Genomic DNA, 12,608 nt, shown 5'->3' with positions numbered 1-12,608 from the left:
TTTCTTGTTTCTCACTCTCTCCCAATTTCTCAAGTCCAATTAGGAGCATTTTTCCAATATTCCTGAACACTTTGATCTCAATGCTCCCATGCCATTGCTTATGCAATGATATTCCTTGGAATGTTATCTTCCCACTGAGATTCTCTACTTTTAAGATTCAGCTCAAGTCTAATCTCTCCCAGGAAATCTTCCTTGACCATTACCTCACAAGTGCTGACACTCTCTCTCCTTTACCTCTCTCTCTCTTTACCTTTCCTCTGTTTCTGTCTCTTCACCCCTCTCTATTTCTCTTCTGTCTCTGTCTCTCCCTCCCTCTTTATTTCTCTTCTGTCTCTATCTCTCTCTCCTTCTATATCTCTCTTCTGTCTCTATCTCTTGCTCCTTCTCTCCTTCCCTCCACCCCTTTTTGCTACTCTCCACTCTAACTCCTTTAGAAATAGCAATTATTATCTATAGCATTTACTTGAGCACTTATCATAAATTGCCTCATGATGTTATTAAATGTTTTCTTGTGTATATCTTCTCTCCCTAGCTAGACTCTATTCCATAAAGCAAATGACCACATATAGGCAGTCAATGACTGTAATCAGTAATTACTGTAAAACTGGATCTGCAGCCATGATCACCTGAGTTCAAATCTTGACTCTGATGTTTATTAGCTGTGGGTGATGCTAGGCAGATTAACTTAATTCTCTCAATCTCCATTTCCTCATTTGTAAAATAGGGTTAATTATAGCTCCTATATCTTAAAGGTTGTTATGAAGATTAAAAGTGGGAAAAAGACCAAACTCTTGGGTACTGTACTTTTTAGCACCAACTAGACTTTCTTTAGACTTTGACTAAACTGCAAACGTTGTAGATTCACCAAAAATGATATTCACATAGAATCATAGGTTTGAGTTGTAAGAAATCACAGTGGTTCTTTAGTTTAACCTATACCTGAAAGACATTTGCACTATAACACATCCAAAAAGTAGCCATTCAGTCTCTGCCTAAAGCTCTCCAATGAGAAGGGCTGGAGTCTTGGGGAGGAAGATACACTCCTTTGGAAGGTAGCCCACTCCATTTCTGGAGAGCTTTCATTGTTAAGAAATGTTTCCTGACATCATACCTAAATTTTCCCTTTTGTAACTTTTCCTAATTGCTCCTCATTCTGCCCTCTGGAGCTAAATAGAGTAAATCTGATCTTTCTTCCTAAGGATGAAGGCAGCATATCATGCCTCCTGAGACATCTCTTCCTAATGCTAACTACTTCCAGTACCACTACACTAATCTTTGCATGGGGTCCTTTATCATCCTGGTGGTCTTCTTCTATCTTATCAATGACCATCCTAAAATGTGGCTCCCAGAACAAAACATAATTCTTTAGATTGTGTGGGGGTTTTTTTCTATTCAATTAAGAACAAAATCCACAGTGTATCTATGGTCAGGACCTAAGTCTTTATGAAGCTAAAAATTAATCCAAAGATTTTTCTTGGCCTTGTTTCTCCTTTATTATATTACCTTCCTTGGAAATTTCAGTTTTATGCACATAACTCTCAAATCTGTATTTCTAGATCTGATCTCTTTACTGAACTCCCAATCTACATTTCCAACCACACAGATTCCCATAAAATCTGCATATTAATCCAAGGCTTTTAGAATCTTCCCTGAAGGTTTTTAAGACCAGTCTTATATAGGAGGGGAACCAAAGAATATTTTTTAGAGTGAAAAAATTCTCTAACCTGGTTTTTTTTTTTTTTCTGTTGCTTTAAATAAACCTCTGTGCTTCAGGATTTAGCTCAATGTGGTAGTTACAAGGAGTACAGGTTTTGAGAATGGAGGACCAAAGTTTGAATTTTGACTATCAACTTAAATACTTATATAGCTTAGATCATGGGAACAGCATGGTTAGGTGGGGAAAGCATTGACTCTAGAGTCATTCCTGAAGTATAAGATAGATCTAATCACAGCTTATTTCCCAATAAACTCCAGGGGCTTCCTATTGCTTCCAGGAGAAAAAATCAAAATGCTTTGTTTGATTTTCAGAGCTCTTCATATGAAAACTCTCTCCTAATTTTTTCAGTCTTTTTTACATTATTCCCTGAAGAACTGAAGGTATTCTTCAATTCAGTGACACTGACTTCCTGGCTGTTCTAGGAACAAGTCACTCTATCTCTTGGCTCCAGGTATTTTTTCTGGCTATTCCCCCATAACTTGAAATGTTCTCCTTCCTTTACTTTAACTACTGACTTCCCTGGCTTCCTTTAAGTTCAAACTAAAATCATATCTTCTACAGGAAGCCTTTTTAAAACATCTCTTAATTTCAGTGCCTTCTCTATCAATTATCTCCTATTTAAACTACATGTAGCTTGTTTTACATACACTTGTTTGTATAATGTCTCCCCCATTAGATTGTGTGCTTTTTGAGGACAAAGACCTTTTTTTTTGGTCTCTTTTTGTATTCCCAGAGTTTAGCCCAGTACCTGGCATATAGTAGGCCCTTATTAAATGTTTATTGATTTGTTTATTGATTTCCTCCAAAATCTATTCCTTCTTCTGACCTCATTATTTCTGTTGGTGAGACTACCATTTGGACCCATATTCAAACCATATCCCTAACATTTCCTATCCAGTGAACAACTGGCATTTATATAATACTGTAACTCTTGCCCATTTGATCTCATGTTACCTTCACAACAATCCTGTGAAATAGGTATCACAGATATTATTATCCCACTTCACAGATGAGAAAATTGACGCTCAGAGAAGTTATTGAGTGGCTGAAAGTCCCACAATTAGTTAAATGATGACAGGTCTCACCTGGCTCCAAGTTCATCTCTCTTCCCACTTTGCAACACTGCTCCTGCTACAGGAAGGAATGGTCTAAAATCATTTAGTGCCCATTGCTTGAATGAACAATGCAATCATTTGTACCTCAGAAATCTACTACTTCTACAAATCAAGATTTGATATATTGTTTTGGCGATTGCCTAGATTTAAAAAAGTGATAGGGAAAATGTTAATAATTTTATTCATCTAAAATATGATGCATATATTTCTTCCCTGCCTTCTTCTGCCCTCTCTCCCCAACTCAAGGATTAAACACTTCCCAACATATCTCTGTATTGCCCTATAACCATTGCTTGAGCTTAGCAGGAAGGCAAAAGAATGAAGGAATGAAATCATCACCAGCCTTGAGAGCTGATGATTCTCATTTAATACTAATACCAATTCTAATAATAGTAACATTAATAATAATAATAATAACTGGCATTTATATAACATTTCAAAGTTTTCAAAGTGTATTTACATATATTACCTCATTTGAGCTGAAAGTATTTCAGTTTCCTACTTTGATTCTTGGGACCATTATCTTCTTGGTCAGAGGATATCTATCTATATTACTTTGCTTCCAAGAATCTAAGAATCTCTTAGTCTTTATCATCTGTCATGAAACTGAATCTTCCTTTAGGTGTTATCTCACCTATTTAGAATGCCAGCTCCTTAAGGGCATAGACTATCTCAATTTTCTCTTGGTATCCCTAGCACTTAAAAGAGATCTTGGCACATAATAAGCACCTGATAAATACTTTTTCATTTCATTTCAATAAAAACACTGTTCAGGGAATATGTAATATGGATTAGCATGGAAAGATTATAGTGATAAAAGGATCTTAGAATTAAAGAATTTTAGAGCTGAGAAGGACTTTGGGATCATCTAGTCCAAAACTTCTTAAACCTGTGGGTTGCAATGCCATATGGGATCATATATTGACTGTGAGTGCCATGAAAAATTTGGCAACCATATAAAGTCCTCGAATACACTATGTCCTGCAGTATCAAATATTCCACCAAGATTTAATTTTTCATGTAAGAATAAATAAGCAATCCATCTTATCAGCAAATTTGCTTTCATCTTTAATAAATAGTAAAATTATATGTATACCAAAGATTATTTTAAAATAAATTTTGTTATGACTTGTTATCAGTAAATGTTTGACTAATATATCTATTTTAAATACCTATATATCTGGGCTCACATAAATATTTCTCAGAGAAAAAGGGGTCCTAAATAGAAAAAGTTTAAGAAGCCCTGATCTAATCTATTTTATTCATTTTACAGATTGAGAACATGAAGCCCATTAGAGGGGATATGGCTTGCCCAAGGTCACATGACCCATTAATGTCAAAACTGGGACAAGAGATCTTCTGACTACTAAACCAGTTTTCTTTACATCCTGGCTCCAAGTTACTACTGACCTAAGTTGGCTCTCCATTAAGATTTTGGTGTTTCAGCTTCCTCATCCACCAAGTAAGTACTATAATACCTGTCTTAATTTCCTCCCAGACATGTTGTGGGGTCAAATGAAAGAATGGATATAAAACTGCTTTGAAAGCTATAAAGGTGTTATAAAATGTGTTTCACTATCTTTAGGGTAGGAATTGGCTCATAATATGTTGTAGAGCTATGGCAAATGACAAACATGAAGCAATATAAACTTAAGGTTATATAACCCTTTTAATGTTCAAATTGCTTTTGCATTTATCATCTCATTTGAGAGAGGCATTTTTTCTCCATCTGATAGCTTACAGGGCTTATGTGATTTCTCAAGATCACAGATCTGGTTTAGTAGCAAATCCAGGAAAAAAAATGGAAATCTCCTGATTCTAAGCTGCTTCCCTACAACTCTTCCTATCTTTAAGCATCATCACAATGATTAAGGGCTGAAATCTTTGCAAAAAAGATGTTTTCCATGTACTGGGAAAATAGCATAGGAAGCCACTGAATTGGCTGTTACTGGCCTGTGTGATACCTGGACTTGAACCTGACTGATTCATTGTACTTCTATAGACCTGGAGTCTATGATGTCTAAGCAGGAATTTTATTCTCTCTCTTACATATACTTCTTCTTCTTCCTTCTCCTCTTCTTCCTCCTCTTTCTCTTCTCTGTCTCTCCCCCTCCTCCCTCTCTCTGTCTCTTCCTCTCTGTACGTCTATGTCTCTGTTTGTCGTGTCTTTGTCCCTGTCTCTATCTTTAAATGTGTGTGTCTCTCTCTGTCCCTCTTACCTCCCCTCTCCTCCCTCTCCTCTTCTTCATCCCCCTCTCCCTCTCCCTCTCCTTCTTCCCTCCCTCCCTCCTTTCTTGCCTCCATGCCTCTTTCCCTCCTTTTTTTCCTCTCCCCCTCTCTTTGTCCCTCTTACCTACCTTCTTTGTCTCCCTTTCTCCCTCCATTTCTCTGTCTGTCCCTCCCTTTATCCCCTTCCTTCTCTGTCTCTTTCCCTCTCTGTCTTTCTCTGTCTCTCCCTCTCCCCCCTCTTCTTCTTGCTTTACTTCTGTCTCTTTCCCTCTCTCCTTTGTCTCACTGTCTCTCTTACACACACACAAATACACACACACACACACACACACACACACAAATCAAACTGTCTGTGTCATTTAAAGTCATTGATAAAAATGTTGAATAACATAAGATCAACCAAGGACAAGATCTTTGACCCTACTTTGACTCAGAGACAATGTGGTCCAGTGGAAATAACTCCAGATTTGGAACCAGGGAACATGAAGTTCATTCCTGGACTTGCTTTTTACTACTTGTGTACTACTGATACAGTAGTACTGTGTACTACTGTTTACTACTGACAACTCTGGGACTCAGTTTCCTGATCTGTAAAATGAGGGAGTTGGGATAAATGACTTCTAAGGGGCAGTTAGGCAGCATGGTAAATCAAGACTGGAGACAGAAAGACTCAAATTTAAATCTGGCCTTAAATACTTATTAGCTATGTGATCACAGCAAATCACAACTGCTTTCTGCCTCAGTTTCCTCACTCTAAAATGGAGATAATAATAACAATGATTTCCAAGGGTTGTTGTAAGGATAAAATATTTGTATACTGTAAAATTTAAAGAACTATACAATACTAGACATTGTTATTTCAAGCTCCCCCTACTTTTAAATATATGACTCAAGAGTTGGGCATTCATTAAACTCTGCATCCAAAAAATGTGGTTGCTATAAAGTTATGTCCATCTCTTCTGACCCTATATGGGGTTTCCTTGGCAAAATTAGTAGAGTGGTTTGCCATTTCCTCTCCAGTGGATTAATTTCAACAAAAAACAAGTTAATTGCCTGAAGATAACACAACTAATGAGTTTCTAAGGCTGGATTTGAATTTGGGTCTTTCTAACTCTAGAAGCAGTTCTCTAGCCTCTGAACCATTTACGTATCTCCATATGATTATACATTCATCCAAATTACATCTGGTCATATAATTCACAGTGATATCAGAGGAGATTTTGACAAATACCTTGCTGAAATTCATCAAATTCTATTTAATTCAATTCGTTTAAAAACAATACTAGATACTGGGGATAATGTGGGGGAAAATGCAATAGTCTTTGCCCTCAAGAAGCTTACATCTTATAAGGCAAAATTATGTAAGTAAAAATAAATAAATGTTAAATATATACAAAATAATTTTTATGGGGGAGGAACATTACCAACTTTGGGGGGAAGTCTAGAAAGCCTCCTAGTTGCATGTAAGCTGAATCTTTAAGAGAACTAAGGAGTCCAAAAGGTTGTGATGAGGAGAAAAAGCATTTCAAGTACAGGGGATTGTTTTCTTTGGGAGATTCTTTTGTTTGTGAAAAAGCCTTGATAATGGAGATATAATACTACATAATAATAAATATTAAACATTAACATTACATTTATTTTATTTCTTTATTTGAATATTACATATGATAAATAATAACTACGCCAGTTTGAATAGCATGTAGAGTCCATAAAAGGGAGCAACTAGAAATCAGTTTATGAAGGCAGATTGGGATCAGATTTTAAAGAGCTTCAAGTGTCAAATAGAAGAATTTGTATTTTATTCTAAAGGCAATAGGGAGTCAATAAAACTTTTTGAGGACGGAAGTGACGGGGTTCTCTTCAGCTCTTTCCTAAGCTGAGAATCATTGAATCACTATAAAAATACAGTAGAGATTTTGGTGGCACACTATGTCCTCAGAGGTCAACCAGAAGAGGTCTAATCCCTCATAAATAGCTCCTCAAATATTTGAAAATAGTCACCCCATTTCCCTAAGTCTTCTATTCTAGAGTTTATGTTAGGTCCAGTAGATAGAGATTTATGGGACTCCAAGGGAAGACTCCTTTCTGTTTATGATGATACATTGGTTCAATTAGATGATCTCTAAGGCAATCCCTACTTGGGAACCTGTTGGCTTGAAGATGACATGATATTTCCAAGGATTTCTGATCTCAAATCTGAGGACAATACACTTGACTGGGAAGTATTGAGGCCAAAATCACTAGTTCATTCTCAAATAGGTTTTTAAGCTTCACACACTCAAAAACTCCTACAAGGTAGAGACAAATTCTTTTCCTTACACAGCCATTCTTGCAAGTATGTGCAACTAATTTTTTTTGCAAAAAGAATATACAAATGTGAGGTTCAAGATAAAGTTTTCCCAAATTACAGAGAAATAACTCAAGATGGCCATCCAAATGACAGTGGATCAGCAGCAGCACTTTTGCATGCAAAAGGGATTTTTAGATTTAAAAGACAGACGGGCATGACTTTTACTATATACTTATTCCTTTTGCATTTGAATACTTTCTATAACTTTCTTTGAAGTTTTTTCCCCCTTCTCCCCTCTCCTCCTATGTCACAAGTAGGTCAGACAGCTGGATGCAGCATTTAATAGAGCATTGCACTTGGAATCAGGAAGACTCATCTCTATGAATTCAAATCTGGCTTCAAATACTTAGTAGCTGTGGGATCCTGGTCAAGTCATGAGTTGAAGAGATGGAAGTGGTAAGCTACTCTAGCATCTTTGCCAAGAAACCCCTAAATGGAATCTTGAAATGTTGTACATGGCTTCTGCACAACAAGAACAACAGATTAGTAGAAGGCTCTCCATTTACAGATTACATACACTGGATAAGGAATGGATTAATGCCTTACCCATTCACAGATGACATTTTGAACAGTGTTATTGACTCAGCGTGTTCAAGCAGAAAGTCCTTAGAGATTATTTGGCCCAAATAATCTTTTACAGCTTTTACAATTTTCACAGTTGAGGAAACAGAGACCCCAGAGAGATGTGCTCATTTCCAAGTCCATCTTTGGCATCAGTGAGTTGGTTTGAAGACTAGAGCTTAGCTTTCATACTCTGTCTATTTATTTCTCTGCCAAAGGGCATAAGAGCCTGGGAAAATCTATAAACAATGAACAAAGAGCATGGCTACCCATAGCGATAACCACCAGAGGAAGCCTTGAGTGCTCCAGATCCAAGTGCCAAAAGTAACACATGTATAAGCAGGTAGAAAACATTTCCAAAATATTGGGTCTTCCAGAGCCATGTTAACAGATCTTGCTCAGCTTTCCCCACCCCTTGTCAGTATTCTCAATTTTTGTAGTTCATATCAACACGTCTCCCATCTCCTTTGAAGTAGAAAGTATGTTGGGTTTGCGGTCTGATGTCCTGATTAACTATAGTTGTCATTTATAGCTCTGCAACCTTGAACAAGTTATTTAATCTCTCTCTACATCTCGTGTTTCCTCTTCTATAAAAAAGACCGTTTTATCTCCAGGGTCTTTCCAGTTCCAAATGTAAATTGTTGAGTTTTTTTTAAAACAGCTTTTTAGTTTTCAAAATACATGCACAAATAATTTTCAACACCCAATCTTGAAAAACCTTATGTTCCAAAATTTCCCCCCCTCCTCCTTTTACTCCCCCTTCCCCTAGAGAACAAGTAATCCAATATAGATTAAACACGTGCAACTCTTTTAAATATATTTCCACATTTATCATGCTGCACAAGAAAAATCATACCAAAAAGGAGAAAAAAATGAGAAAGAAAATAAACAAGCAAGCAAACAACAACAACAAAAAACATAAAAATACTACATTGTGATCCACATTCAGTCCATAATCCTCTCTCTGGATGCAGTCTATTGGAATCCAAATTTAAATTGTCGCGTACACACAACACAGCTAATAAACAAACAAGAATCATTTCCCCATGTGTTCCAGGCCAAACCTGGAATCGATTTTCTAAGCTGACAATGGCCATAGAACTAAGATATTTATCCAGTTCTATATACTTACTAAAACAGCATTAATACTTGAGGAAAGGGGAAGGGTCTGTTTATTTTTTTTATGTTCCTCATTACCATAGGACCTAGACATTAGGCCTCTGAATTACATGAGATCTTTGGTCTTCTGCTCCAGGAAATTAAAACAAACTCTGTTGGGAAATGGCTGACTTCAGCAGATGTATGGTACAGTGACTAACTATCATCATGCTGACATAATGGACCCAGGCTAATCATCTGTGGCTGAGTTTATCCTGAAGACCATTTGTCTTTACAAAACCAAAGTGCGGGCCCTGGGAATCACTCATTGCCACAATTTCAGCTTCTTCACATGTTTATTCTTGCCTACATATTTTTGTTTATACTCCTTTTTTTTTTTTTTTTGAATGGCTTCCTCATCTTTCTTTTCTTCTCTAATCCCTCCAAAGCTTTCATGGTCCTTGCCAGCTTCACATACTTTCTGAAGCTTTGAGTATTCTACTCCTTGGTGATTCCCCAGAATTTACTGTGTGCGCTATTGATTAAACATATAGATATACATTGCCCCTGTAATGCTATATAACTGTGACTCCTGTGGAACTCCTGCAATTTGTGACAAATCAAAACTACAGGTGACCTACAGGGACAGGAGGAGAGGCTCAGACAGGCCATGTCATATTTTTCTTTTTGGTGGAGGCATTTTGGGATTAAGTGACTTGCTTAGAATCACACAGCTAGTTAGTGTTTTGGGCTAGATTTTAAAACCAGGTCTTCCTGACCCAGGGCTGATACTCTATCTATGTAGCAGTCCCCACTGCATATTATTAATGATGACCTAAGGGAAAGAGATGGCTTAAAAGATACCATTCAAGAAAGGGGTATTGAAATAATAGCAACTTTCATTTATCTAGCTATTTTAAATGTATAAAAGCACTTTATACACATTATTTCCTTTGAATCTCACAGCAATAAATATATGGTAATTATTATACAAGTTTTTTTTTTTTCTGTTATGACTCCATTTTGGGATTTTCTTGGCAAAACACTTGAGTAGTTTCCCTTTCCTTCTCCAGTTCATTTTACAAATGAGGGAACTGAGGCAAATGTGGTTAAGTGACTTGCCCAGGATCACACAGCTAGGAAGTGTCTAAGGTCATATTTGAACTTGGGAAGATGAGTCTTCCTGATTCTAAGCCCAGTACTCTATCCATTGTATCACTTAACTGCCCATACACAAAATATCCAGATTTTACCAATATAAGGTTAACTTGAAAGTATCAAATCAGGAATTTATACCCAGGATTTCCTGATTCTATCCCCTATGCCAGAGATCAGCAAACATGGCTCTAAGCTTAATTTTGTCTGCTTTATGAGCTAAGAATGATTTTTACATTTTCTTGGCTGGCTCTGCTACCATACTATTGCCTTAAGCAGAGTGTTCAAAAGTCTTTGTACAACTTTTAAGCGCTGCTTGCTTAGAAGTGCAATAAGACTATTAGGCTTCTGGAAAAACCTGTCTAATGGAGAACAGTTCCAAGTCATCTTCTGGTACCTAAAGAATATCAAACATATAAAAAAACCCCAAACATAAAACTTAGAAGCTGTTCTTCAGTGTTGATCCTTTTTAAAAAGAATTATTGGAAGACACAGATAAGAATTACACAAGAACAGAAGGTAGGATTGGTGGTGATCCATGGGCTTCTTCAGGAAAAGGTCATCTTTCCCCTTCCTCTCGTGTCCCTCACAGCACCTAGCAGAAGTCTGGGGACATAAAGCCTCTGCTCAGTTAATCCTTGTTGATAGAGTGACTGATTTTTCCAGGTCCAACTGTTAATTGAGATAGTCTCGTAAGAGATAGCTGGTCCCTACTTTGCTTTTTGTCTGTTTGGATTCTTCAACAGGGAACCCAAGGGCTATTCTTGGACCTGGGGCTCATTAATCTGGAATTCATTGAAGAGTTAGAGACTTGGCTGTTGCCTGAGAACTAGGATCATGTGGGGTCAGGGCCTAAGGTCTCCTGTATTGGCCAATGACAAACAGTATGCTCTTTTAGGCTAGTTATGTTCCTTCTCTGTGCCTCAGTATCCCCATCTGTGAAAGAGAGATAAGCCTTTTCCTGCCTATCTCCCCAGGGCATCATGAAAAAGTTCCTAAGTAGGAGAAAAAACATCTACCTCTGAGAAGAATGGAGGGGGACACAAAGCAATACTGAAAGTGCCCTCATGGAAATGTGCATACACACAAACACACACACACACATATATACAAATAGAGAGTGTCTGCCTCTCCTCTGTGGCAAACCTTAAATTGCTATATAAATATTAGCTGTTATTTTTAAAGCCTGGCTATGCCATTTACTAGCTCTGGGCAACTGGCTTCAGTATTCTGGAACTCAATTTCCTTATCTCTAAAGTGAGTGGGAATGGATGACTCCAGTGGTCCCTTCCAGATTTAAATCTATGAAACTGCTAGTTATTATGTTGGTTCCCACCTAAAATAGAAATGAAGTGGGGCTGAGAGCTTCTTTCTGTTAACTCCAGCCCCAAGGCTCAGATTCTGGCCATGTGGCTCTTTGAGGTGAGAAGGCTCTAGGCAAACCTTCTTGTCTATAACACATAATCTTTAAGCTCTTGGAAAATTATGTCCTCTGCCTTCCAGCCTCTGGAAGATTCACGGTTTCCTCTCACAGGACTGTCTATCCTCTGACCTCACTCTGCTCTTGTCTTTTTAAATTAATCTGATCCACGTGTGATTTTGATCTGGCCACTTTCTTCTGCTCTAATGCAACCTTTTAAAGGCTCTTTGGGGAGTGCTTCTCCCCAGAAGCCCTGTCATTAAGGGTTTAAACCTGCTAAACTCATTTGGGCTTTTTCTTCTAGAAGCAGCTCTTTTATTAGATACAGAATAAATCTGGCCAAGGAAAAAGCAGCTGGTTTGTATTCCAAACATGCTCTCAATGGGATTATTCTTTATCTCTCTGCATACACATCTCAAGAGCCAAGAAAATCAGGCTGTTCCAAAATGCACCTATCAAGCAGAAAAGGTTTTCCAGAAAACTTATTTGAAACAAAGAATTACCTGGGAGAAAAGTCAGGACCTCAGAAGCATTGGTTTATAAATTAGCAAACCTCATTGCTGTCCTGTGAGGTTTGAGTCTTCCCAAAATCTAGAAATAATTCTGTTCATATTCACCTGGTCTATAAAGTAAAGTTTTAAATGATCATCTTTTGTCCATGAGACCCCAACAAGGATTAGCATCTTTATGGAACAGTCTATATACTAGACCTTTCATTTTATCTTATTTTCCACCAAAATTTGCCTACCATAATTTCATCTATTCAGGGTATTGTCGAGCATTGGGTTTGTTTTTTGTTTCTGTTCCCACCTTCTATAGGAAGTCTTTCTTAATTCTAATGCTTCCTCTGTTATTTCCTATTTATGTTGTGTATAGCTTGGTTGTATTTATTTATGTTTGCATGTTGTTTCTCCCATTTGACTGTAAACTGTTTGACCAACAGGGACTGTCTTTTGCCCTTTT

At 37.3% G+C, this 12,608-nt stretch overlaps 1 protein-coding gene across 6 annotated transcripts in view; it reads right to left on the bottom strand.

Moving 5' to 3' along the window:
• Positions 1-12,608, bottom strand: part of ARHGEF4 (Rho guanine nucleotide exchange factor 4) — a 481,275-nt gene that overhangs the window by 91,653 nt on the left and 377,014 nt on the right. The window contains exon 1 of one of the 6 annotated variants that reach the window (XM_031959844.1): positions 2,803-2,833. The exons of the other annotated variants lie outside the window; for them this stretch is intronic. Within the exon in view, the coding sequence (XP_031815704.1) occupies positions 2,803-2,818 (16 nt within the window). The 5' untranslated portion in view covers positions 2,819-2,833. Of the gene's footprint in view, positions 1-2,802; positions 2,834-12,608 lie in introns of those variants that run through there. 6 annotated transcript variants of the gene reach the window in all.

The sequence above is a fragment of the Sarcophilus harrisii genome, chromosome 3 (assembly GCF_902635505.1).
Source record: "Sarcophilus harrisii chromosome 3, mSarHar1.11, whole genome shotgun sequence".
Classification (NCBI taxonomy): Eukaryota; Metazoa; Chordata; class Mammalia; order Dasyuromorphia; family Dasyuridae; genus Sarcophilus; species Sarcophilus harrisii.
The sequence above is the reverse complement of the archived record's forward strand: the minus strand, read 5'-3'. Positions and strand labels throughout refer to the sequence as shown.